This window comes from Trachurus japonicus, chromosome 15 (assembly GCF_045865225.1).
Source record: "Trachurus japonicus isolate A0001 chromosome 15, Traja_1.0".
NCBI lineage: Eukaryota > Metazoa > Chordata > Actinopteri > Carangiformes > Carangidae > Trachurus > Trachurus japonicus.
The window spans coordinates 3,393,620-3,421,422 of NC_140921.1; the positions used below are offsets into that span (position 1 = coordinate 3,393,620).

Below are 27,803 nucleotides of genomic sequence, written 5' to 3' on the forward strand. Positions count from 1 at the left end.
AACCATGGAAACATAATACAACTCCACCGGTCCAGAAGAGCAAAGCCGGCTTGACCTTTGACTTCTGGATATAGAGAGACATGGCAGTGGACGTCGACAGATAGTCTACGGCGCTTGTGGGACTTCCACAACAGGTAAACAGCGGCAAAAGGTAAAATATCAGCCATGCTGGACCGATATAAACGGGAAGAAAACAGCAACTGTGCCAAACTGACGAGCGACTGCAGCTGAGCGACAGAGCGAATTTTTTGGACACAAGCAACATCGACAAAAATAAAAGGTCCGGAGTGAACGCACCTTAATTGCACGAAAGCGACAAAAACCGAGGCGACTGATGAGCTGTGCCTCTTTCAACGCTGCAATCACCTTCCATTGGACGACGTATTTCCATCTTGGAATACGTTGTCCATCTTGTGTCACAAAAGACGCTTCCAAATCCCATTTGAGCAACGACACCTTTGGCATTGAATCAGATCTCTACAAATCCGATTTGAAACCACCTTCGTATGTGGTTTGAATCTGTTTCAGCAAAATTGGATCTTATGTGGTTTAGATAGAATCTGGAATCTGGATATGACAAAATTATCGGATTTGGAGCGGCAGTGTGAACGAGGCCTCAGAGTTTCATTGAGTTTCCATATTGAACATACACCACCCCCCGAATCAGGTCAGTGTGTCATCAGTCCACCAGGGGGCGCTGCAGGTTTCAGCTGTGAACGAGGCATGTGCATGTATCTGTGTGTGTGTGTGTGTTACTGTGTGTGTGTGAGTGTTTTATGGCATCTTTAAAAGGATAGTTCAACATTTTGGCAAATTGGCCCATTGCCATAATCCCTATAGTCATAGCAGTAGGTTCGTTACCTTTAATTGTCGGTGCAAGCTGTTTTTAGAACGGCGGAGCAGAGCCGTGAGCTGCTCAGAGCTACGCTATGGAGGCTCATTATGGGATTTCTTGGTTTCCCTCATCAAACTCATCAAATACACAATCCAACAACTTCACATCACAACGCTCTGGTGGACAAGTTGTGACCTGCACATTCACCACGCTATGAGATAATAACACAACGTTACCACACAGAGTTGTTTTAGAGGGAAATTCATGCAAAACCGCTGATGCACGTTGCCTTCAGGGACAGTTTTTCATCAAGCAGTCTCTGTATTTCCCTCTAAAACAACTCTGTCTGGTAACGTTGTGTTATTATCTCATAGCGTGGTGAATGTGCAGCTCACAACTTGTCCACCAGAGCGTTGTGGAGTTGTTGGATTGTGTATTTGATGAGTTTGATAAAGGGAAACCAAGAAATCCCATAATAAGCCTCCGTAGCGTAGCTCTGAGCAGCTCGCGGCTCTGCTCCGCCGTTCTAAAAACAGCTTGCACCGACAATTAAAGGTAATGAACCTACTGCTATGACTATAGGGATTATGGCAATGGGCCAATTTGCCAAAATGTTAAACTATCCCTTTAATTCAAAAGAAGGCCACCGTACATCGGTTTGTGTGTGTGTGTGTTTTTGTGTTGGGGGAGCGCTTGTTTTCTCTCTAAGACGTGTGCCTGAGGAGCAGCGTGGGGGCGGGGCTCCACTGGCCGTGGGGGTGGTGATGCGGCGTGGGGGAGCAGTCGCAGGAGCAGGGGGGGGCCGGCTTACCTAACACCCCGCCAGAGTCCAGGGGGTACTCCAAGATGGAGGCCGGCGCCGCCAGAGCGTACGGGTAGTCGTACGGCGCCGCCGCGTAGATCAGGCCGGACTCGGGCCCCGCCCCCTGCATCAGCGCCGGCGTCCCGTTGGGCAGCACCGTCTGGATCTGGCGGATCAGCGGCATCAGGGCGGGGCCAGTGGGGGCCTGCGTGCGGAGGGTGGTGGGCGGAGCCAGGACGGGGGCGGGGCCAGAGAGGACGCGAGGAGTCTGAGTGGAGGCTGCAAGAGAGAAGGCAAGGGAGGCTGGGGGAGGTAGAGGGAGGGGGGGGGTTAGACAGCTGGTCCTCTGATTGGTCAGTCAGTCAGTACGTTTACACTAGAGCACTGGAAAAGAGAGTAACGACACCACCATTGACTCCCGTGGTAAGCGTTTAAGGGTTTTGCGCCCCTAGTGGCAGAATATGGGTATTGCAAAAGCGCCCAGAAAACCCATTCACTCCAATGTATGTGTGTTGCCCACTTGCTTGTAAACTGATGAAAACGGCAGTGTTTTTGTTTTTAGGTGTATATGTGAATGTATGTTTCTTATGTGTTGATGTGAATGTTTATGTGTATGTTGTGTGTATGTCGGACCCCAGGAAGAATAGCCGATGCTGTGGCAGGTGCTAATGGGGATCCTAATAAAGAAAAGAAAAAGAAAAGAAAAGGTGTCTTGGTCATATCAAATTATACGTATAATTTGTTTATTACAAAATGTAGATTGAAACATTAATGTAGATAACTGTTTTTTTTACTCGCCTATGTGTTAATGTTTATTTGTAAAGGATCCTCAATGATGCTATTAACGTGGGTGATCTATAAATGTCCTTAAATTATTGAAAACACCACACTTGCTCATTCACCAACAATACAGAGATGTCAGTTCTTGGGCGCTTTTGCAAAACCCATATTCCTCCACCAGGAGGCGCTTCCATTGGACCAATGTGTGTCGTTACTCTCTTTTCCAGTGCTCTAGCTCTCTCTAATTGGTCAGTCAGCTTCTCTCCCTCTCTCTGATTGGTCAATCTCTTTTTCTCTGATTGGTCAGTCTCTTTCTCTCTTAGAGATGCACCGATCCAGTTTTTTCCGATTCAATCCGATACCGATACCTGTGGGCTGAGCTATCGGCCGATACCCGATACCGATCCGATCCTACTGTTGAATGAACGAACCGTATACCTCGCCATGTGGGTGAAGGCATTAGGCTTGACATAAACATTTAGCCTTGTTAAAACAAGGTAACTAATTAACACAGATATAAATAACACTAGATCGCTGTAACTGTATTGCTGTGTATGATATTAATAAAAAAGAAATGACTGGATCGCAAGGCTGGATCGGCCTCATTCATCCGATATCCGATCAAGTTAATTAGTCAATATCGGAGCCGATATCCGATCCAGGTATGGGATTGGTGCATCTCTATTCTCTCTGATTGGTCAGTTAGTCTGTCTCTCTCTGATTGGTCAGTCAGGCTCTTACAGGGTTTGATGTTGGCGTCTCTGTAGGTCCCGTTCAGGATCGCCAGCTCCATCAGCTGCATCTTCTTCAGACTGTCCTCGCCCTCGGCCTGGACACAGACACAGACACAAACACAACGTGTGGACATACATTAATTCTCTTATTGTCCTACTTCTGAACACAAACCTTCAGATTCACCTGTGTGCTCATGTTGCTGTGTGTGTGTCTGTCTCTGCAGTAGTGAACTGTCACCCAGAGTAAACAAAGGGAGTAATAATAGTAACAGGCGGAGCCACAGGGGGCGCTGCAGCTGCAGCTGCAGCTGCAGACGGACGGACGCACACACCGTCCCACGATCAATGACACAGGAACAATTGGTTGGACAGGAAACAGGAAGTCCTGTTATATAACTGTATGTTTATATTCTCCTGCAGCTTTTCAGCTTCCTGACACCTCGGGACAACAGGAAGTGTGTCTGACACTGAGCTCTCACACCTTCTCTGAGGCTCCGGCCACAGGGGGGCGCTGTGCAGCAAAGTCTGTGTGTTCTCACAGCACAAAGCTCACTGAAACATCCTGTAATACACCTGTAAACACAGGTAACACACCTGTAATGCACCTGTTACACACAATTAAACACACAATTCACTTATAACCAACCTGTAAACACAGGTAATACACCTGTAATACACCTGTTACACACAATTAAACACATAACTCACTTAGCCCCCTGTTAACACATCTAATACAACTGTAAACATATACGATACACCTGTAATACACCTGTTATACACCAATAAACACATAACTCACTTGAAACCCACCTGTAAACATGGGTAATAAACCTGTAATACACCTTTAAACATATATCATACACCTGTAATCCACCCGTTACACACAAATAATCCCCTAACACACTCAACTCACCTGTAAACACAGGTAATACACCTGTAAAAACACATGATACACCTGTAATACACCTGTAATACACCTGTTACACACCAATTAACACACTTAACCCACCTGTAAACACGGGTAATACACCCCTAATGATATATAATACACCTGTGATACTCCGGTTACACACCAATAAACACATAACTCACTTGTAACCCACCTGTAATGCACCTCTAAAATTATATAATCTTCCCATAATAAACGTTAAACACCAATGAACACCTATAATATATGAGTATTACACATCTAAACAGATGAAACACACCTGTAATTTCACCTGTTACAGTATGTAATTCACATATATTCACCAGGTAATGCACCTGTATTACACCGATCTACGGGATGAAAACATAACGGCACGTTTTCACCTGACAAAGTGTGGGACGATTATTACCTGCCCAGTTCTAACACCTGTTGTAAACTTACTAACAAACACATTAACTAGTTGGATATTTAATCAATATCCTGGTTTTTGTCAAGTAAAATGACAAAACTTCTGACGGAGTCGTCCTGTCCAACTTCCTGTCAGATTTGAACTCACACAGACACACAAACACACACACAAACACACACACACACACACAGCACATGATAGTACTCTCTTCCTCTTTTTCTCGCCTGGCGACGGCTTTTCCCGCCTCCCCATTGGTCGGGTGAAATCAAGGAAGTGAAAGTAGTGGAAGTGAGGATCAGCAGAATCACTGCACTTCCTGTCTCACACACACACAGACACAGTGACACACACACAGTGACACACACTCTCCAGCAGCTTTATTTAGACAGAATTAATATCACAAAAGTGGGTAATGAAATATTTCCCATCCTCTTTCAAATTAAAAGCTGTCACTCCCCGACAACTTTATGGCTGCTGCTGCTGACAAACAACGAGCCTCGCGCAGAATCGTTTTTATATTCTCCACTCCGACTGACTCAGAGTCAGATTTATCGACCGCTCTTCGCCGGTAACTCTGGTTTCAAGTCTGACAAAACAACACCTGATTAGGTGTGACCTTTAGTTTCTTGAGTAACAGAACAAATGGCGGTGACGTGCAGTTTGAGGCGGACGGTTTTATTCAGAAAGAGTGAAAAGAGGAAGCGAGCAGCACCACAGGTCAGCAGACAGAAACAGAGCGAGATAGAGCCGAGTCAAGACGAAGAGGGAATTATTAGTAACACAGCTGCTAACGACCTCTGAGCCCTGACAGAAATAACAACCAACTTTGTGTGAAAATGTATGTTTGTATGGGTTTAAATCAGTAGCGTGCACAGACTTTTTGAAGGGCAGGGGCGAAAAGGAAAAAAAAAGGCACATATAGCGCGTCCTCACCATTGAAGAGGACGCGTTTTGGCTTCCAAGAGGGCACTTTAGCACATGTTTTGGCTGCCATGAGAGCACTTTAACACACGTTTTGGCTCCTAGAGGGCACGACTTTAGCACGCGTTTTGGCTTCCAAGAGGGCACTTTAGCACATGTTTTGGCTGCCATAAGGGCACTTTAGCATGCGTTTTGGCTCCTAGAGGGCACATTAGCACGTGTTTAGGCTTCCAAAAGGGCATTTTAACGCGCGTTTTGGCTCCCAGGGGGCACTTTAGCATGCGTTTTTCAACAATTGGGCCACGAGGGGGGGCGACCGCCCCCTCTGCCCCATTCCTGTGCACGCCACTGGTTCATATACAGATATTGGTGTTTATGTATTTATGTGTATATGTGCGCATGTGATAGTAAATTTCTATATGTGTCTATACTGCATGTAGCATGTCAACACTTAATATAAATGTACTAAGCTGATGAGTAGCTGGCTGGGCTGCAGCCGTTCAATTTATTTTATGCCACTTTTTGTTGAAAACGTTTTTTTGTCTTCTTCTACTTCCATTTCTCCTTTGCTTGGATGTAGGTATTATCTAATTTGTGAATGAATTCTTTGTAACGAGGGGTAGACGGTTTAAGTTCGCTTCTTTCTGCCCCCTTTCATTCAAGAGTTACAGTATTGTCATTGTTTTTTATGAGTTTTATGTTTTATGCTCAGGGCCGGCCCTAGGATTTTGGTGGCCCCCTATAAGATTTTTGTTTGTGGCCCTGCACTCTAAGCGCAAACACCAAATCACTGGTTAAAACTGAATACAGACGTGTTTATGCCCTCTGAGGTTTTTGAGACTTTTACATATTTTCTTAAATTTATCTTTTTAGTATACTTGCAGATGTAACAATACTCAAGTGTTTTATGTCTAAATATCAGAACCTCTGCTCTAAGCACACTGAGGCCAATTTCAATTTGTCCTAGAACACTGTAGAAAGAAATAATTTAGGCCAAATGCTGGAAATTTGAGGTCTGCTTTTTGAAAAATGTCAAATCCCTTGTGAAAACACACCTTCAGTCATGAGAATGAACTGTTTTGGTGCTTGAACTAGGATATGAATACAGTAATAAATAAGTGTAGAAAACAAGTCTAAAATGAAATTTTGTAAGATTGTTTTTTGAGCACAAATGTTGTCATTCTGCCGTTCTATTTTCACCAAATGTCTCAAATGTGAGATAAAAGAAGCTGAATATTGACTTCAAATTACATATAAAGCTCATAGCTGCACGTGCAGACCTCAGGATGTTTAAATGACTTGATGAACCCCGGTACCTTTCTGATCATGTGCCCCCCCCCCCCCACCTAACGGCTGTGGCCCTAAACAACCGCATAGAGTGTTTATGCCAGGGGCCGGCCCTGTTTAGAGTAGAGAATACTTTATTCATCCCGAGGAGGGAAATTCATATTAGTGTAGTAGCTCACACGACAATGACACAAAAAAGAAAGAAAGATGGAGCAGGGTCGCCGGATGGAGCAGGGCCGCCGGATGGAGCAGGAACCGCCGGGTGGAGCAGGAACCGCCGGGTGGAACAGGAACCGCCGGATGGAGCAGGAACCGCCGGGTGGAGCAGGGCCACCGGGTGGAGCAGGAACCGCTGGGTGGAGCAGGGCCGCCGGGTGGAGCAGGACCGATGGTGAAGAGGCAGCTGGGTGGATCAGGATCATTGGTGGAGGGGCCAAATCATTTTGCTTATCTGCCCCACTACTATATTCCTCCATCTTGCAGCAAGGAGAGAGAAGCCGTCCACCACCGCTACTTTCCTGGTCAGTCAAGGTGCCATGAAGTGGATGATCCAGGCCGTCTAGAATTGCCTCCTCCTTCTTCAGTGCTCTAGTGCCTCAGGATGTTTAGTCTGTATCCTAGCAACAACTTCATGGAGAACTTCAGATGGAACTTAAGCAGTTGCCATTAGGTGGGATGTACACAAGTGTTGTTATGATTCGAAAAAATAAAATAAATGTCTACTTTCTGAGTCTTCACCAATATCTCCAGCTCTTCATCACTCTTGTTGGGCAGAGAGTTGATATTTCCAATGATGACTGACCTCAGAAAGGACTGATAGGACATCTCCACCTCCAAGCCTTTAACTTTGCACCAGCAGCAGCAGCACAACAACCACCACAAAAGCACCTCTTCAGATCATCTGAGGACAGGATGGTGGTGTCCTCCAGATCTGTCCATTTTCAATGAAAGAAGCTCATCTCTGAAGAATCTCTTCTCCCCAGAGAAGCATCCATCAGTAGATAACAAAAAACACAACAAAAATAAAGCAAATGTTGAGTAAAAACTCAAAAACTCAGAGCTACCAGACTTTGCTGCTCCCAGTTGAAGCGCATGTTCATGCGCAATAAATGAATGTAATAAATAAATAAATAAACTAAACTAAACTGACAGAAATAACAAACACGAGGTTAGCAAATCTGATGTAAAACCAGAAGACGACACCGTCCTGAGCAGGAGTAAAAAAAAAAAAACAGTTTCCAGCCTGAGGTGTAAATACAACCCTGATGGATTTATCATCTCCATTAACACTCAGACTCAGATGAATCCTGCAGCCGGCACATGATTGATGATGATGTGCTTCCTCATAACCACACAGCTCTGTTTATATGACACACACACACACACACACACACATATATATAACTAGATGAGGTCAAAGGTGGGGTGACTCACGGCGGGCACCAGCAGCTTGTTCACCTCCTCCACGGCTCGTTTGAGTTTGATCTCAGCTCGGTTCTGAGCGTCTTCCACCGTGATGAGGACGTGCAGATCCTCGTTCAGGTGTTCCCAGTTCGGCTTCCCCCGGTTCTGCTCCTCCTGGTGCAGACGGATAGACGGACAGGTGAGGTTAGTCAGTGAAATGCATTCTGGAAGCGTTCAAAACAACTCGGATTCCCAACTCTAAAGCCCTATTCGCACGGGATTAGTTTTACCTGAGGACCTCTGGTAATTTGTAATAATTGCAGAGGACGTCTGTGATCTTAATCCCGTGCGAATGCGCCATGTCAGTAATTTGTAAAGTAAAAATTCCCCCTCAAATGGCCTACTATATTTCACCAAAGACCAACGTCCCGTGGTAAAACTTGTCCCGTGCGAATCTGAATCTCAGTAATTGAGGGGCATTTTTTGTTTTTCTTCTACTTCTTCCCCGGTTGAAACCATACTGTACGGGTTGAAACATGGAGAAATTATGAGCATTTTCGAAGGCGTTTTAGGTGCAAACATGGGCTCGTATCGGTGCTGGAGACTAGGGATGTCACGATTACAGATTTTCTTGGTACGATTATTGTCAGAGAAATAATCACGGTGTTACGATTATCACGATTATTATGCATTAATTAATTTCACAACACTATGAATGTGTAAAATCAAATATAGTTAAAATATACATTACTAATTATAAAATATTTTAAATATCTATTAAAATATGACCAATTATTAATCCACCAGTGGAAGTGTCATCGATACCAAATGTTTAAGTTAATTATAATCTTTTTTTTTTTTAATTACAAATGACACTCTAACATTTAAATTCCCACCAATTCAATGCTACGTTAGATAAATGGACCAGTATCTGTGCATTCACCTTTACTTTGGCGCCACATCTGCCAACACGGTTCATACATGATCTTTTGACAGTATTTAGGAATCTTTGCGATCAATTAATTGTGGCGTTTAATACCGCGATTAATTGTGAAAACAAGTAATTGTGACATCCCTACTGGAGACCCATTTGAATAAACAGCTCAGATCCATAAAAAGAGCGAAATTTGAGATGGATGACATGCAGCTTTCAACAGTCTTAATACAAATGCCATGACGGCCAGTAATTGCGACAACAACTGCACTGTTGCGAAGTCACGTTGCTGCTTTGACATTTTATTTACACTTGCTTCGCACATGGATGTGACAGCAGCGGATGTTACGACGTGCAGCTTTGACGTCATATCGGAGCCTTAATGTTGGTAAATTCGAGTAAAAATACAGACTTCACTTATCCCGTGCGAATGCGCCGCAAGAAACACAGACGTGGGGGGGTCATTTACAAATCACCAGACGTCCCCAGGTAAAACTAATCCCGTGCTAATAGGGCTAAAGACGTGTGCCTCAAATTCCCAACTCTGAGATTTTAGACTTCCGACATCGTTGCGTTCACACTGCAGGAACTCGGAAGAGAAAAAACATGGATACCTGAAGGAAGTTTGGCATATTGTGACTTATCGCTGAATACAAAAAATATATGCTGCAGTTAAATTATGTTTGTTTTGGAGGTAAATGAAGAGGAGAGGAGACGCCGCAGCCTTGATAACCGTTAAACATATTTTTCGTTACATACGAGGACCACAATTTCACACAATACAACAATCACAGCTTAATACAGTGTTTTTCAACCTTGGGGTCGGGACCCCATGTGGGGTCGCCTGGAATTCAAATGGGGTCGCCTGAAATGTCTAGTAATTGATAAAAATATTTTGTTTAACTAATTATTATTCTTTTTAAAATTATGATTAAAACACCACACACAATCCTAAACAACTGTATTCTACACTTTCACTTTCTCGAATTTAAATCGAGCTGTTGAATCTCCTAAGAGGAGTAAAAGAAGCCATCTACGTAAAAGCAGAGAAACCATCCCTCAACAGGGGAGGAGGTCTGAGACACCACCTATTACCAATTTACAATGCTGCCATTTCATCCCTTCCCAGGAGATTCACATATAAATTCACATATAACTTTTATCCCTTCCCAGGAAATTCACATATAACACAATAGTGCACTAACGAAGTCGAAACCAACTTTCCACCAAAGACAGTCACTTAACGATCGTCATTGGCACTTTGTGATTTGTGATGGAAATTTGTGATGTCAAAAAGGGGTCACGAGCCAGAAAAGGTTGGGAACCACTGGCTTAATATAAACATACTTCATATACTGCAATAATAATACACAAAAAATATGCATTAAAACCTCAACAAAGAACTTAAAGTTTTTTAATTCTAAGCGTTTAAGACGAGGGCCGCCATGTTTTGATGTTGTCGTGACGTTAAGTGAAGTTGGAAAGTCGGAGCTCTGATATGATGCCCATGTTTCTGACCTGTAATTTCCAAGTTCCACGTCGTTCAATTCATTTTTTACAACTCGCAGCTCGTTTTTTTCTGACTTCCGAGTTGTTTTGAATGCAGCATTAGTCAACGTCGCTCCTTGTGTGTGTTGTGTTTATACGCCACATGCGTACAGCACAGTGTTCGTGTTGTGAGCACACATGATGTCATTCCATTGTTTGCAGATAATCACCAGACAGTGAACACAGTGCACGGGGAGCAGGGAGGGTTTGCAGACACAGATATCGTGGTCGATTGGGTTTTTCCTTCCTGAACCAGAAATAACTGCTCCCAGTCGACCGCTGAACGTCCGACTGAATTCATTTCATCCCATAGAATCACACTGAGATTAAGTTAAACACTCACACATTTTCACCTTTGTGAAGTTCGAAATATGAACTTTCAACACTGATCAATAACAAAAGCCACAAGACACAGTGACTGACAAACCCACAACATCCACAACAATAGTGAGAGAACTAGTCTTAAAGGGATAGTTCGACATTTTGGCCAATTGGCCCATTGCCATAATCCCTATAGTCATAGCAGTAGGTTCGTTACCTTTAATTGTCGGTGCAAGCTGTTTTTAGAACGGCGGAGCAGAGCCGTGAGCTACTCAGAGCTACGCTACAGAGGCTCATTATGGGATTTCTTGGTTTCCCTCATCAAACTCATCAAATACACAATCCAACAACTCCACAACGCTCTGGTGGACAAGTTGTGAGCTGCACATTCACCACGCTGTGAGATAATAACACAACGTTACCACACAGAGTTGTTTTAGAGGGAAATTCATGCAAAACCGCTGATGATCTCTGTATTTCCCTCTAAAACAACTCTGTCTGGTAACGTTGTGTTATTATCTCATAGCGTGGTGAATGTGCAGCTCACAACTTGTCCACCAGAGCGTTTTGGAGTTGTTGGATTGTGTATTTGATGAGATTGATCCCATTAGCCTCCGTAGCGTAGCTCTGAGCAGCTCGCGGCTCTGCTCCGCCATTCTAAAAATAGCTTGCACCAACAATTAAAGATAACAAACCTACTAGACTACAGGGATTATGGCAATTGGCCAATTTGCCAAAATGTTGAACCATCCCTTTAAAGCCTAAAATTTGCTTTTTACTTCTAGCGATTGCATTTAAGCTTCAAATACGGTATAAAAGGTGTTCATATGTGAAGATTACCTCGCTGAACATCCAAAACACAATGCAAAAATCCCATTCACTTTCTTTTCCTGAAACAAGTGCGATGCCAAACTTCTTGCGGTACTAAACTCTATTACCAGCGTGTCAGCTACTAGTTGGACAGTCACTAAAGAGATGTGTGTTTCCTACTGACATGAACATTTAACACATCAATGGAGAGCCGACGTTTGGAGGATCTGTCAGAGTTACTTACTACGTCTTCAAAGTTCAAAACAACTGCAGACCTGTGCACTGACCCACTGAGGGCTAATCTGCCTGGCAACCGGAGCAGCTGCACCTGATTGGACGCTCATTTACAACACTCACACACACACACACACACACACACTCTCGCAGATGAGCTGTGATAATAAATAAGTGGTGTGTGTGTTTCAGCAGGACGTCAGTCAGAAACAACAACTCTCACATTTCTGTTTTTATCTCCTCCTCTTCCCTCTGTCCTGTTTCCTCTCCTCCACCTCCTCTCCTGTCCCTCCTTCTCCTCCTCCTCCTCCTCTTCCATCTGTTTTCTGTTGCCCTCCTGCCGTTCCCTCTGTCTCATGTATCTCTGTTAGCGTAGCAGGTGGCTAACCTCGTTAACAGTTGTGTGTTTTTGCAGCAGTTTGACCTGAAATGTTTGAAATAGTTTCCAATTTTTTTTTTTTTTTTACTCCTTTCTCCCTCCTCTTCACTCACGTTTGTAAAAAAACTTCATTCACTTTACGACTTCGGTCACTTCTGCTAATTGCTCAGCAGTTCGGTCGTCAGTGGTTTTGTTTTATATTTCATAATTTCTGGTGATACATAAATCTGCCAGTGAAAGCAGGTTATTTGTGCTTGTAATAAGGAAGAAAAACTTGCTCCCATATCAGATTTTTCTACTTATTTCAAGTGAAAATATGCTTGAAAAAAGTAAAAAGTGTCTAAAAAACAAGCTAATTTTTATGTGATGAGTCTTATTTTTAGTATAATTAGATTTGTTTTGACTAGAAATGACATTTTAACTAGAAATAAGACAAATATTCTTGGTAAGATTTTGAGTTTTTGCAGTGTATTCAAGTAAATCACGAGGAGACTGAGAGAAGGAGGCACAACCACAGACAAAGAGACAATACACGGCTTCATCTGCACCTTACATCACGCTTACATCATCATCCTCATCCTCATCAGGCGACAGCTCGTCAGCTGATTGGTGGATCGGTGTCGACTCGGTTCATAACAAAAAAGACACTGATCAATGGCTGCGTAACCCTGAGCGACAGCCGGCCAATCAGAGGGCTCGTCCAAATGTCAATTACCATGATGTAACGGAGGGAAATCTGACAGTGAGCGTTGTCGACAGGTGTGAGGGCAGACAGGAAGTGAAGAACAAGGAAATAGTCGGTGTGTTGTGTGTTTGTGTGTGTGTTTGTGTGTGTGTGTGTGTGTGTGTGTGTGTGTGTGTGTGTGTGTGTGTGTGTGTGTGTGTGTGTGTGTGTATGTTACCTTCTTCTTGTCTCTCATGGAGCCCTTCCCTCTCACCATGATCTTACATCCTGTTTCTGCCTCCAGCTGCTTCGCCGTCAGACCACGAGGCCCCAGGATCCGCCCCACAAAGTTAAACTGAGAGAGTGGAAAGGAAAGGAAGGGGGTTACCATGACAACCAACCAGACAATCGATCAATCAATCAATCAATCAATCAATCAATCAATCAATCAATCAGGTAATAATGTGTTTAAAGGACAATTCCGGGCAAATTCAACTCGGGGGTGTATGTTCCTATCATTTTAGGTCTAAAAGGAGGAATCTGAAGATTTTCAGTTTAATTGCTCCTGTTTTGTGGTAGTTGTGTCTGTCCCCGCATCGCCACGGCAACGATGAATGGGAGCGGATTGAAGTTCTGCTGCTTAGGCTGTTTCCATCCCTCAAAGCCGCAATTTTTTTCCACAGACAGCGTCAGATGGAGACTCAAACATGCACCCAGAAGTTTACTTCCTTCAAGCAAGCCGACATGTTTGTAAAACTAGATCTAATTCAAAGTCTGGCGGAGTCGAGACCCAAGTTGCCGTGCTCGGTGTGTTCAGGTGCAGTTGGAAAGCTCCCGTTTGTGTCATAACCACAGGAATATCAACTCTTTACTTGCTTCAAGTAAAAAAAACTTCTCGGTGCATGTTTGAGTGGCCACCTGACGCTGTCTGTGGAAAAAAATTGCGGCTTTGAGGGATGTAAACAGCCTAAGCAGCGGAACTTACATCCACACCCATTCATTGCTGCCGTGGCGATGCGGGGACAGACACAACTACCGCAAAACAGGAGACATTAAACTGAAAATCTTCAGATTCCTTCTTTTAGACCTAAAATGATAGGAACATACAGCCCCGAGTTGAATTCGCCTGGAATTGTCCTTTAATAATGAATTAATCAATGAACTGGTTTACATCGGGGTACTCCTTCACGGGGACGTAGAGCTTCTCCTGCAGCTGGACGGTCGGGCCGACGGCGTCCGGCAGCTCGCTGCTCCTCTCCGAGCCGTTCAGCGTGTCGTTGTACATGTCCTTCCTCACGCGGCTGATCTCTGAAAAAAACACATCACGCAACACGTTAACGCACACACACACACACACATGCATGTAGCTACAGTGTTGGGAACGTTCACTTTCTACATGAACTACTTCATCGTTCAGTTCATTAGCCATATTCACAGCATCGCCATCTTTGATTAACGTCATCAACCAACTCAAAGACTCAACATCGCCACATAACAACCGTTGAGCTATTTTACGTTTCGATGTTCACTACAACATCTGATATCGGCTAAAAATACAAGCTTGTTAGCTTCCTGGCTTAAATAATGTTAAATCTATCCCGGGTGTGCGCTGACTATCCCCAGTTTTACTACTTTCCTATCTTACATTGCATTAACAAGTCATATCAACATTAACATTAGCGTTAGCGTTAGCAGTTGCAGCTAATGCCTGCTAGTTTAAAGAGTAACTAAACCGCCAAACCACTTTTTTCTGCTGAAAACAAATATATTTGGGGATTAAGTAATGTTTTTGATTGATTTTGGTCCAACTCTTGACATTTTAGTCAAAATATTTCAATTTGGTCCTATTTTGCTGTAAAAATGTAAGAGTGATGCTACTAGTGCTGTTAGAGCACGTTAGAGTCGCTCATTATTCGCTCGTTAGCTTTTAGCACAAGTGTCGATGTGTGTTTATGACTTTTTTCTTTTTTGCGTGATTTCGTGTGTGTACATGGTTCTTTTTTTTTCAATATGTTGCAGCGAAAATTATTGTCACAGGCTAGCCCATATTGAACCACAGCAATTATTTTATCAGTTTTAACACTGAAACTATGTGTCAGATTCTATCTTCATATCCAATTTTGAATCCTGATCCAACCAGGGTTTACATAAGGGTGGCTGGTGTTGCCAGATTGGGTGGTTTTCTGCTACGTATTAAGGCCTGTTTGTTTACCATGTGCTCTACGGGAAACTGGCGCACTCTTGAAGGAAATTATACTGTGAGAGAGCGCCGCTCACCAACGCCAGAATGAACATGTTCACAATAACGTTCATCAAGCGGAAATACAGTACGTTCAGTTCACATTCGCCCAAAATTCATTAAAGCAGAAGTAAGCGATCCGGTCATTTTGGCTAATGCTGCGTTCCAGGCAGGCTTTTGAAACTGTAAATTACAGCTTCAAGTCACGACTTACGACTTTGTAGCGTTCCAGGCAACCCACTCGTGTTTTTCCGACCTGTTTTACCTGTGAAAGTCACTATAACGGCCACTCGTAACTTCCGACCCGTGAACTCGTACCAGATCGAACTGGTACGACTTCACAGGTCGGAAAAACACGAGTTACGGGTTGCCTTGAACGCACCATAACGTCTTGTCAGCCGATGGAGTTAGCAGTCCACACAGAGAGGACCGCCCCTTCATACCGTTCTCTCTCCTCATTGGATAAAACTTGTAGGATACGAGAAAAGTTTTCTCCTGGGCTCAGAGCAGAGCAGAGTGACAGACCCGTGTTTCAGACCAAACACTCTATGTAAGTGATTGCCGTCGGAAGATATAACTATTTAAGACTTATATTACGTAACACAAACATTCAGCTTACTTCTGCTTTAATTGAACACTGCACAACACTGCACATGTAACACCGTATTTCATTTATCTCGTATTTCTAACTGCAGTACCAAGACTGGCCACGGGCCGAGTGGTGGCGCTGCATCACTGGTTCACAGGCAGATTTCTGAAGCTGCTGCCATCTGCAACAGGAAGTGACAGTATCCATAGTGACTGTTGCCATGACTCCTACATCATCCTTGACCTTTTTAAAGCCCCCCCCCCTAACAAAAAAAAAGATTTATTTCTTTCTCTCCGTGCATGCTGGGAAATTTAATTAAGCTGTCTTGTGTGTGTAGTGCTGATGATTCAGATCAAAGCAACCAAACAGCCAATCGGGAGCAAGGAAAAATAAGTCAAAATCAATGTGGGCGCTACAGCAGCTTTACATGAGCCAATCGGAAAACAAGGACGGTTCTGCAAGAGCCAATCAGGAGCCAGGAGAGTTGGATTGTTATACTATCCCCATGACAACAAAGGTCTGGTAGCTTCCACTTGTTGAATATCTGAGTCCAGTCTGTTACATAAAGATACAAACTTTAAAAAATGTTACTTCCATTGTGTGTGTGTGTGTGTGTGTGTGTGTGTGTGTGTGTGTGTGTGTGTGTGTGTGTGTGTGTTGATTAAAGTGTCAGGCTGATTTATGGTCTCCTTTATTAAAAAACCTTTCTTTCTTTCTTTTCTTTTCTTCTAACTTCTGATGTTTTTAGTGATTTGTCAGCTTTTCAAAAAGTCCAATCACTTTCTTGCTCTGACCCCGGGGCCGCACACACACACACACACACACACACACACACACACACACACACACACACACACACACATTAGGTCTAGACATGGTTTAGATGCTCCATAATTTCAGGCATTAGAGAAAAAATAAAATAAACATAACAAGTGTTAAATCTGTCGTCACTTCCAAAGCTTTGATAAACGAATGCGCTGCATCATTAACATTAATCCAGACAATAAATAACTTCCTACACAATAAAACAGCCTCGACAGTCAGAGGAATCGTTAAAATACATCGAACGCAACAACAACAACCTCAGGACGTCTGATCAGCTGAGTATTGATCACCATCACCAGTCTGATCGTTAAACCTCGACTCTCGTCTTCACATCGTCATTATTTACTGTGACTCATGAACTTCAAGGACAGAAACAAAAAAAAGTTTCCTGTTGATTCACTTCCTGTCTGATGATGTCATCCGCAAACTGACGCAGCGAAATGTTTCAGCTCATTAAAGACGGAAAACTAAAAAAAGAACATTTAAAAAAACATTTAAAGCAGAAGTAAGCGATATTTTTGTGTTAATATAAGTCTTAAATAGTTGTATCTTCCGACAGCAATCACTTACATAGAGTGTTTGGTCTGAAACACGGGTCTGTCAGTCACTCTGCTCTGCTCTGAGCCCAAGAGAAAACTTTTCTCGTATCCTACAGTTTTTATCCAATGAGGAGAGAGAACGGCATAAAGGGGCAGTCCTCTCTGTGTGTGCAGCCAAGGGATGCGCCTGAATGTGGTGACGTAGGGACGAGGACCAATAGATCCATGACGAGGGCGGGGGCTGCCAACTCCATCGGCTGACAAGACGTTATGGTGCGTTCAAGGCAACCCGTAACTCGTGTTTTTCCGACCTGTGAAGTCGTACCGGTTCGATCTGGTACGAGTTCACGGGTCAGAAGTTACAAGTGGCCGTTATAGTGACTTTCACAGGAAAAACAGGTCGGAGAAACACGAGTGGGTTGCCTGGAACGCCTGGAACGCTACAAAGTGATGATATAGATGATAAAGTGAATGATATGATCCGATTATGAAAAAGATTTTATTCTGTGGGTAATGGGGGCGGGACTAGATAAGCTTCTGCTTCTCCCGCTTTCCCTTTCGGCCATGTGTATTGTATTATTTGAACCAAGATGAAGTGTGATGATGATTATTTAAATTGACATGCCCGAAATAAACAAATTGATTGATTGATTGATTGATTGATTGAAAGTCGTAAGTTGTGACTTGGAGCTGTAACTTACGGTTTCAAAAGCCTGCCTGGAACGCAGCATTAGCCAAAACGACCGGATCGCTTACTTCTGCTTTAAAGACGGAAAACTCGTTAAATATTAAAAATAATAAGCCTAATAATAATAGTTAAAAAAAATTTAGTATAATAGGTTAAAAATAGAATTAATAATAAAAGTGTCTGTTGTGTTGTCGGCAGCAAACAGGAAGTGAATGACGGCGACCTTCCTTCACCTTAATAGCTACTTTATATTCACCACTTTATTTTCCCATGATCCATTGCGTCACACCACCCCGGAAGTCGGTTGTTTACGTAGCAACAGCTAGCGGCTAACGTAGCAACCGGACATCCACAACTCTTGCGATTGGCTTTATGGTCGTTACAGGCTCCATTCATAAAATCTTTAACTTTCCTTGAGTTGTTTGTGCATCCAACAACAGCACATGTCGTACCGGAGGACATTCTATGAACTTGTAATAATAATAAAAACACTTCTAAGACAGACTGCTAGGCTAGCTCCATTCTGCTTGAAGTGAGACAGAAGTGCGAAACCGACTTGTCGGTGAATTGAGTGTCATGGCGACGCCCAGCGGCGTTCTACGGAAAGTGGTGAATAAACACTAGAGGGCGCTGCCATGGCAACAGGAAGACATGATGTTTCGGAACGTCGCTGCTACACACACACACACACACACACACACACACACACACGGTGCTGCTGTGACAATAATAAGATGCTGCACATAAAACTGCCAGACGGCTTCTTTTGTTGGAGCCAGCCTGATCTATGTGTGTGTGTGTGTGTGTGTGTGTGTGTGTGTGTGTGTGTGTGTGTGTGTGTGTATGAGAGAGAAAGAGATGAAAAGAAAGAAGAGGAAGAAGAGGAAGAAGAGGAGGAGGATGAACATGTGATCAAAGGAAACAAACCTCATTCACATTTGTACCAACTTTAATAACAACAGCAGCACATGCGATGCGCCATGGGAACAACCTGTCGCTGTGTGATGTCACGTGTTTACATCACAACTGCAACGACCTCACCTTTGTTTTGTCAATATTTACCTTTTTTTAATGAAACACCAATTCCCATGAGAAGAAAGAAACGTAACGCCCCTTTACTTTCCAACATGACGCTGGTTTAGACTCTTGTCACACTGACTTTGACCAAAATACAACAAGTTCATCCTCAAGTGAATGTTTTTGCCAAATGCTTATTGAGGAGTTCTGGGTAACACTTTATAAGAAATACACACTATTAAGCTTTAAATACTGAATTCATCATTTATAACACATGAATACTCATTATAAACAAAGTTAAAAATGTGTTACTCATCATTGATAAGCATGAAATGTATTTATAAACTACAATACTAATGAGTACACTGTAAAAACTCAAAATCTTTCCAAGAATAGGCCTATTTGTCTTATTTCTTGTCAAAATGTCTCAATTTTAATCAAAACTAATCTCTTTGCACATAAAATAAGACTCGTCACCTAAAAATTAACTTGTTTTTAGATAGTTTTCACTTGTTTCACACAGATTTTCAATTAAAATAAGTAGAAAAATCTGCCAGTGAAAGCAGGTTTTTTGTGCTTGTAATAAGAAAGAAAAACTTGCTCCAGTATCAGATTTTTCTACATACTATTTCAAGTGAAAATATGCTTGAAAAAAGCAAAAAGTGTCTAAAAAACAAGCTACTTTTTATGTGATGAGTCTTATTTTTAGTATAATTAGATTTGTTTTGACAAAAAATGACATTTTAACTAGAAATCAGACAAATATTCTTGGTAAGATTTTGAGTTTTTGCAGTGTATTCATGTGTTACAAATGAAGAATTCAGTATTTATTAATACTTGACTAACGCTTAATAGTGTAAAGTGTTACCGAGTTCTGGAGACTTTGTGTTCACACGGCAGAAATCTGGACTCGTGTGGTCATCAGGAGTTTGACCTTTGACCTTTTGACCTCGAGCCACCAAGGTGAACGTTTCTGTTGTGACGTTCAGAGGCTTCGAGTTAATTTGATTTAATTTAATTTAGTTTATTTTACAGTATAGGGACAATGCAGGTTAACATAGTAACACTTCCACTCGTTACAAACAAGTCAATGCAACTGATGTTCTGCAGACAGAGATTATAGCTGATCTAGTTTCCAACTCCCGTCCCTAATTAGGCTTTTAGTAGAAGAAAGAAGGTAAGAAGAGAGACATCAAAATTACATTCCAATAGACCGAATCTCCTTGTTGTTTACATTCTACTTCCGGGTAGAAAACCAGCACGTAATTTGAATGAGATCAATAGTAACAAACGAGAGTTTAGCTATATATCATATTTTTCACGCCCTATCACCGTTTAGACAAATCTGAAATGATTGAAGAAACATTACTATTTCTGTGTGTGTGTTTTGTGTTGCTATGTGTTGTATTTATTCAGTTTGGGGGAATCACAGTGTCTAGAAAGCATCAGTGGCTGCAGCTGACAGGGACAGCTAACGGTAGCTAAGCTAACGGCGGTAGCTAAGCTAACAGCAGGACGTCAGCTGTTAAAACCCTCCCGTTGTGGGACATGACATGAAACTACTCCAGTTAGCTCAGTCATGTTGTAACTCAGATATCCGCTGGAGAAAATATTTTTTCATGGACCGTTTATTGAGTCACTGAGTTATTAAAGTTAAACAGGTAGCTAACCGTTAGCCCGGCTAATCTATGATAACCATGACTAATTACAAGAACATGCACACATAAATAGTAATGTTTGTCCAATCATTGGTTTTATAAACTTAACAAACATCAGATTAGTCTAAACGGCGATATAGTGACATGAAAAATTATATAGCGAAACTCTCGTCCGTCGCTATTGTTCGAATGCTGGTTTTCTACCCGGAAGTAGTTGTAAACAACAAGGCGATTCGTCCTATACAATAAAATGTACAATACATCTAAAATCATACCAAGTCATGACCCATTAAAAATGCATACAGCTCTGATTTTGTTTCAGCCAGACTGTAACATTTGTATTAAAAATCCTAATGCCTCGACGCAAGATTTTACAGTTACCACTTGCTGTACCTGTACCTGGTGATCCTATCACTAGTTTGTCTGCTAAAAAAGACTGCAGAAAAACATCTGGTGCCAAGTTCTGCAAACACTTAAAAACCAGTTTGACAGAGATGAAGAGTTTAGGGGTTGAAATCTGTTCAACTTGTAGAGCAGCGCAGCGCTTAGTCGTCAGTAGCTGGGTTTCCATCCAAGTCGTATCGAATTTAAAAGCGGATTTTGTGAAAATGCGCAAAAAGCAAATGCGAATTTATGCCCGTTTCCATTCATTAGTGTTTTGGATGGGAGAGGAGTGGTGCACCGTGAGATTACGTCATAAGAGAGCGTGAATGTGTCCAACAGTTGACACTCAGCTGACACTCAACATCATGGACAATTTACGTACTTTCCGGACTATAGATGCACCTGTATAAGCCGCACCAGCTACATTTTAAAAGAAAATACATATATAGGCCACACTTGAATATAAGCAGCAGGTTTTCATGTTGTAACATGAGATATTTACACAGAAAGACAGTAGGGAACTGTGACAGTCTGCTCACTTTTCCGCTGTTTTGGTTACGCTCCTCTCCTCCATGTGCATCTGTTTACATACGAAGCCGGTGAAAAATCAATAAATGGAGCAGTGGATAAAGTTACATAACACATACGATGTTAAGACGTGTGTGTTTGTGTCGTCTTAACCGTCATAAACAAAACATTATGGGTTACGGAGCGCGTTTGTGTCGCGGGGTGCAGAGACCGGGGCGTTGTTCTCCATTTGTTTGAACGTCGCTGGGTGAAGTCCAGCAGCTTCACCCACAAACTCTGGCTCAATTCAATCTGTTTCCATCACAAAAACTCGTATTTCCTTTAATCGATACGCTGACAAACCCACCCCCTCCAAGCGTATAAACTTTTATGCGCATTTACTGCCTTTTTTCGAATTTCTGGCGTTTCCATTCAAGTAGCCTATTTATTCGCAATTTTTGAAAATGCGAATAAAAAAAGGTGGATGGAAACGCAACTAATGTCACTTTCCCCACACCGACCAATCAGAGTCAAGACAGGGCGGGACATATGGCTCGGTTTAGTTCATGCAGCCACACACACACACACACACACACACACACACACACACACACACGGCCGCTACATTAGGCTTCGTTGTCGTGTTTACATTAAACAAGATCAAAGGAGTCGTTCTGTAACCTATAGCAGAGAGAAAGAGAGGAAACGGCCCATTGAGAAGTTCTACCAACGTGTTGCTGGGATACGGACGGACGACTGGAAACTATCTGTTAGGCCTCCTCCTCCTCCTCCTCCTCCACTTCCTCCTCCACTTCCTCCTCAAGAAGAAGATCAGAAGACAAGAAGAAGAAGAAGAGGGAGAGGAAGAAAAGGGAGAAGGAGAAAAAGAAGAAAGAAGAGCAGGAGAAGGAAAAGGAAGGAGGAGAAGAAAAAGAAGAGGAAGATGAAGAACAAGAGGAGGAGATGATGAAGAAAAAGAGGAGGTAGAAGAAGAGGAAGAGGAAGAAGTAGGAGAAGAAAAAGAGGAGAAAAGGGAGGAGGAGGAGAAGAGGATGAAGAAAAAGAAGAAATAGGAGAAGAAGAGGAGGAGAAAACGAAGAAAGAGGAGGAGGAGAAGGAAAATCAAAAAAGATGATGATGAGAAGAAAAAGGAAGGAGGAGGAGGAGAAGAAGAAGAAGAGGAAGATGAAGAAGGAGAAGAAGAGGAGGAGAAGAAAAACAAGAGGAAGAACATGAAGAACAAGAGGAGGAGGAGAAGAGGATGAAGAAAAAGAAGAGGGAGAGGAAGAAGTAGGAGAAGAGGAGGAGGAGAAAAAGAAGAAAGAGGAGAAGGAGAAGGAAAATCAAAAAAGATGAGGATGAGAAGAAAAGGGAAGGAGGAGGAGAAGAAAAAGAAGAGGAAGATGAAGAAAAAGAAGAAAAAGAGGACGAGGAGAAGAAAAACAAGAGGAAGAACATTAAGAACAAGAGGAGGAGGAGAAGAGGATGAAGAAAAAGAAGAGGAATAAAAAGAGAGAAGAGGGAGAGGGAGAAGTAGGAGGAGAAGAGGAGGAGAAAAAGAAGAAGGAGGAGGAGGAGAAGGAAAATCAAAAAAGATGAGGATGAGAAGAAAAAGAAGAGGAAGATGAAGGAGAAGAAGAAGAAGAGGAGGAGAAGACAAAGTGGGAGAAGAAGAAGAAGAAGAAGAAGAAGAAGAAGAAGAGGAGGAGGAGGAGAAAAAGAAGGAGGAGGAAAATTTAAAAAAAAAATGAGGAGGAGAAGAAAAAGAAAAGGAAGTGGGAGAAGAAGAAGAGGAGGATGAGAAGAAAAAGAAGAGGAGGAGAAGAAAAGGAAGAAGAAAGAAGAAAAAGAAGAGGAAGATGAAGAAGGAGAAGAAAAAGAGGAGGATGAGAAGAAAAAGAAGAGGGAGAAAAGAAAGAAGAAGAGGAGGAGAAGAAAAAGAAGGAGGAGGAGGAGAAGGAAACATTTTTTTAAAATGAGGATGAGAAGAAAAAGAAAAGGAAGATGAAGAAGGAGAAGATGAAGAAGACCTCTACATCCGTTCTCCAACAGGTTCTCCTTCGTTCCTGGTCTACGTGACCTTGAACTCTACAGACCTGTCAGTCAGTCGCTAAGCCCTAAGCCCCGCCCCCACGGCTGCTTCTGATTGGCCAAACGTCTTGATTGACAGCAGCTGCAGCAGGTAGCTGATAGCAGCTGTGCTAATAAACACCACCGTCCTCCACAGAAAGACATCTGCAACAAGTTCATCTGCTTCTAGACACACACACACACACTGTCTCACACACACACACACACACACACACACACACACACACACACACACACACACTGTCACACACACACACACACACACACACACACACACACACACACACACACACACAGACACACACACACACACATTGCTGAACAGCTGCAGAGACATGAAACATGAAGGTGAAACACGGCTCAGACAGCGGATTTGTTCTTTATTCTATAAGTGTCTGAGTTATGGTGTCTGGACACACACACACACACACACACTACACACACACACACACACACACACACAGACACACTAACCTGAGCTGTCACACAGTGAGATGTCCTCAGTGTGACGGTTTAGTAACACAAAACACACACTCACACACTCTGTCTCCAGTTTTACTGTCTGTCTGCAGAACTGAGCCCATTACAGCAGGGACGCCAGCCAAAGGGAATTCTGGGTAAATTGATTTTCCTTCCACACACACACACACACACACACACACACAGAAAAATACACAAACGCACGCAGAAATACACACACACACACACTTCATTTTAGCTTCTGAATTAATTAATTAGACCAATTAAATGATGAATAGCTGCACTTAGTGTAATTGAGAGAGGGAGAGGTCAGAGAGGAGGAGGAGGAGGAGGAGGAGGAGGAGGAGGAGGAGGAGGGGACAGATGAAGACGTTCAGCAGCAGCAGAAGAAAAAGAAGAAGAAAAAAAGAAGAAGGAGGTGGATACGGCGTGGGGCGTTCAGGTGCCGCTGGGAAAAAGTCCAACGCGGACACGATGATGATGAAACATAAATCTGGTAACGAACCGACTGCTATGACTATAGGGATTATGGCAACGGGCCAATTTGCCAAAATGTTGAACTATCCCTTTAAGCACCCAGGGCAAGTGTGTGTGTGTGCAGACGTGTCGTCACTCATGTTGTTAATCAGTTCAATAGAAAGTCATAAAAGCTGTGATTAGAAACACTGATGCAGCTAAATGACCACAACATAAACACCACACACACACACACACATACACACACTTTCCCTGGGTGTTTAAAGGGATAGTTCAACATTTTTGGCAAATTGGCCCATTGCCATAATCCCTATAGTCGTAGCAGTAGGTTCGTTACCTTTAATTGTCGGTGCAAGCTATTTTTAGAACGGTGGAGCAGAGCCGTGAGCTGCACAATCCAACAACTCCACAACGCTCTGGTGGACAAGTTGTGACCTGCACATTCACCACGCTATGAGATAATAACACAACGTTACCACACAGAGTTGTTTTAGAGGGAAATTCATGCAAAACCGCTGGTGCACGTTGCCTTCAGGGACAGTTTTTCATCAACAGTCTCTGTATTTCCCTCTAAAACAACTCTGTGTGGTAACGTTGTGTTATTATCTCATAGCGTGGTGAATGTGCAGCTCACAACTTGTCCACCAGAGCGTTGTGGAGTTGTTGGATTGTGTATTTCATGAGTTTGATGAGGGAAACCAAGAAATCCCATAATGAGCCTCCGTAGCGTAGCTCTGAGCAGCTCACGGCTCTGCTCCGCCGTTCTAAAAATAGCTTGCACCGACAATTAAAGGTAACAAACCTACTGCTATGACTATAGGGATTATGGCAATGGGCCAATTTGCCAAAAATGTTGAACTATCCCTTTAAACACAAACCTGAATGATCTATCTATCCATTTGATCTAATTCTTGATTCCTGTGTATTTTCTGTATTTTATTGTGTTTTATTTCAGCTGCTGTAACGTTTTTATTCTCATCTCGGGATTAATAAAGTTTGTTTATTTGATTCCGCCACCCACACACACACACACACACACACACACACACACACACACAGCTGCATGTTAGACTTTAAATGTGATGAAACAGCAGAGTTTTTATCTTATATCAGATCATGTTTGTATGAAAAACTTATTTAAATAAACGTGACGCAGGAAAAATAAAACTACGGTTTTCTAGAAATACAAATACGATACGAACGACTTTATTAATCCCCAAAGGGAAATTAATTTGTCCGTCTACTCGAGTGAAGTACAAGTTGTAAGATGTTAAAGTAAATGTTCATGTTTCTGTTTTAATATTTTTCATGTTTTTATGTTTTCTTTCTTTTTCTAAAACCTGTGAAACCGTCTCAGCAGAACAAACAAACTGTTCCAGATGTGCTCAGTGTGTGTGTGTGTGTGTGTGTGTGTGTGTGTGTGTGTGTGTGTGTGTGTGTGTGGGCTGTGACTCTGTGATCAGCTCCAGATGTTTCTGCTCTGTGGCTTCACCTGCTCCCAGATCAGCAGGTGAACTTTCAGTTTATTAGATTTTTTTTTGTACACTAAAAAAATTCAGATTCAAAAAATATATATTTTAAATCATAATACTTTACTTTATCTCAACTTGTTTCCTTTTTTTAGTTTTAATCTGAAATGATTCATCAAAAAAAAAATCTGTTTTATTTTTTACAGCTTTTTCTCGTCTCACTTTGTAAAACTGAGACTTTTACAGTTTTTGTCTTGAAACGGGACGGAAACAATGAATGAACTTCACTTTTATCATTTAGCAGCAAAATGTGAATGAAGCAGCTTCAAACTGAAAAACATGGACATAATTTACATTTTGAGCAATTGAGCAATGACAAAGCCCAAATACAACTGTCATATAAAACCTACTGGATATTAACTGTGATTTTTACATTGCGTTACATTTATTTAGAAAAAGCAAACAAACTGATAGTTTCAATAAACTAAGTTTTTCTTCTAACAGAAGCCCATTTAGTGCAGTCAGCTTGTATTTGAGTTAAAGTAACTTTTAACAGACTGTAAAGTAGCTATTCACTCTGGGTGAATGTGACTTAGTGTAATCTATTACTTCAAACAGCTGGGTCATGGAAATGTCTCTATGCAAGAATAATAATATATAGAGAGAACATGAGCCAAATATTCAGTGTATACTAATTTGTTAATGTTTGTTTGTATTGCAATATAGATATACAGTATAAAACATAATAAGACACCTGTTTAAAGAAAATCATGTGTAGGCTCCATCTGTGTGTAAATCGATATTTCATTTTTATGCATTTTACTGATTCATTTCATATATGATCGGTAATAAACACGCTGAATCCTCTCATTGGTGGAATATACGGTGACATGCACTTTATATTATAAGACACCTGCTTCGATTTTAGTTTCTGTACTTTTAGTTGAATGTTTTTACTTAGTTATTTTGCAGCGTAGGGCCGGATGAGGACATGCAGACAGCAGGTGTAGAGACAGACTGGAGAGACAGCCAGGCGGACTCACCCTCGTCCAGCAGCCGCTCCAGGTGCTGGAAGATGCCGCAGAAGTTGGGCAGACTGCTCATCAGCTTCTTGTCGTTCATCAGCTGCATCAGATAATCCGGACTGGGCCTGGGCTTCTCCTTCCCCTCCATCTCCCCCACCATGGTCCGACTGACTAACAGCACTCCTCCTCCTCCACCACCAACCAACAACTACACAACCACAACCAACAACCACAATAATAACAACACAAATGGGACCGCGAACAAGATGCAAAAGTGAATCCGGATCAGAGCGGACCTGAAGGTGGTAAAATCCGGAGCTGTATGTTTTCTCTCTCTCTTTCTGTGTGTCTCCTCTTCTGCTTTTTCTTTTTTCTTTCTTTCTTTCTTTTCTTTTCTTTTTTAATCCCACAAGTTATGAGGATGAAACTCTGCTGCTCTTGATCCGGATCACAGGAGAACCGGGGCTCGGTCCACCGGCAGCTCCGCCCTCCTCCTGCGGGCTCAAAGCGCCTGTCTGTCGGCGAGCAGCGGCTTCGTTGCTCCGCTCTGCTCCGTCCGCTGCTCCACACTCACTCACACACACACACTCACACACACACACACACACAAGCAGAGAGGAGAGAGACGACGGGGACCAACAAGGGGGACTAAAGTTCAAGAGCAGGATGCTGCGCCTCCTCCAAAATAAAAGCATGGGCTTTCAGAGTAAAAGCACGAGCCTTCAGAATAAAAGCACAGGTTTGGTGTTCTGTTCTTCCATGCACCTCTCAGTTTCTTCATCCTCATCATCTGCACTGTTAGTTGAGTTGAGTTGAGTATCTTTA

The 27,803-nt window shown here is 42.5% G+C and overlaps 1 protein-coding gene across 5 annotated transcripts in view; it reads right to left on the bottom strand.

The window, feature by feature from the left end:
* qkib (QKI, KH domain containing, RNA binding b) overlaps positions 1–27,187 on the bottom strand; it is a 34,024-nt gene extending 6,837 nt beyond the window's left edge. For 2 of the 5 annotated variants that reach the window (XM_085799264.1, XM_085799265.1), the window contains exons 1-6: positions 26,997–27,187; positions 14,162–14,298; positions 13,229–13,345; positions 8,131–8,274; positions 3,159–3,246; positions 1,647–1,940 (exon numbers count right to left, since the gene is read on the bottom strand). In XM_085799264.1, the coding sequence (XP_085655390.1) occupies positions 1,647–1,940; positions 3,159–3,246; positions 8,131–8,274; positions 13,229–13,345; positions 14,162–14,298; positions 26,997–27,138 (922 nt within the window). In that variant the 5' untranslated portion in view covers positions 27,139–27,187. Of the gene's footprint in view, positions 1–1,462; positions 1,941–3,158; positions 3,247–8,130; positions 8,275–13,228; positions 13,346–14,161; positions 14,299–26,996 lie in introns of those variants that run through there. The other 3 variants (XM_085799267.1, XM_085799266.1, XM_085799263.1) reach the window with 2 other exon arrangements.
* Positions 27,188–27,803: the final 616 nt, after the last annotated feature.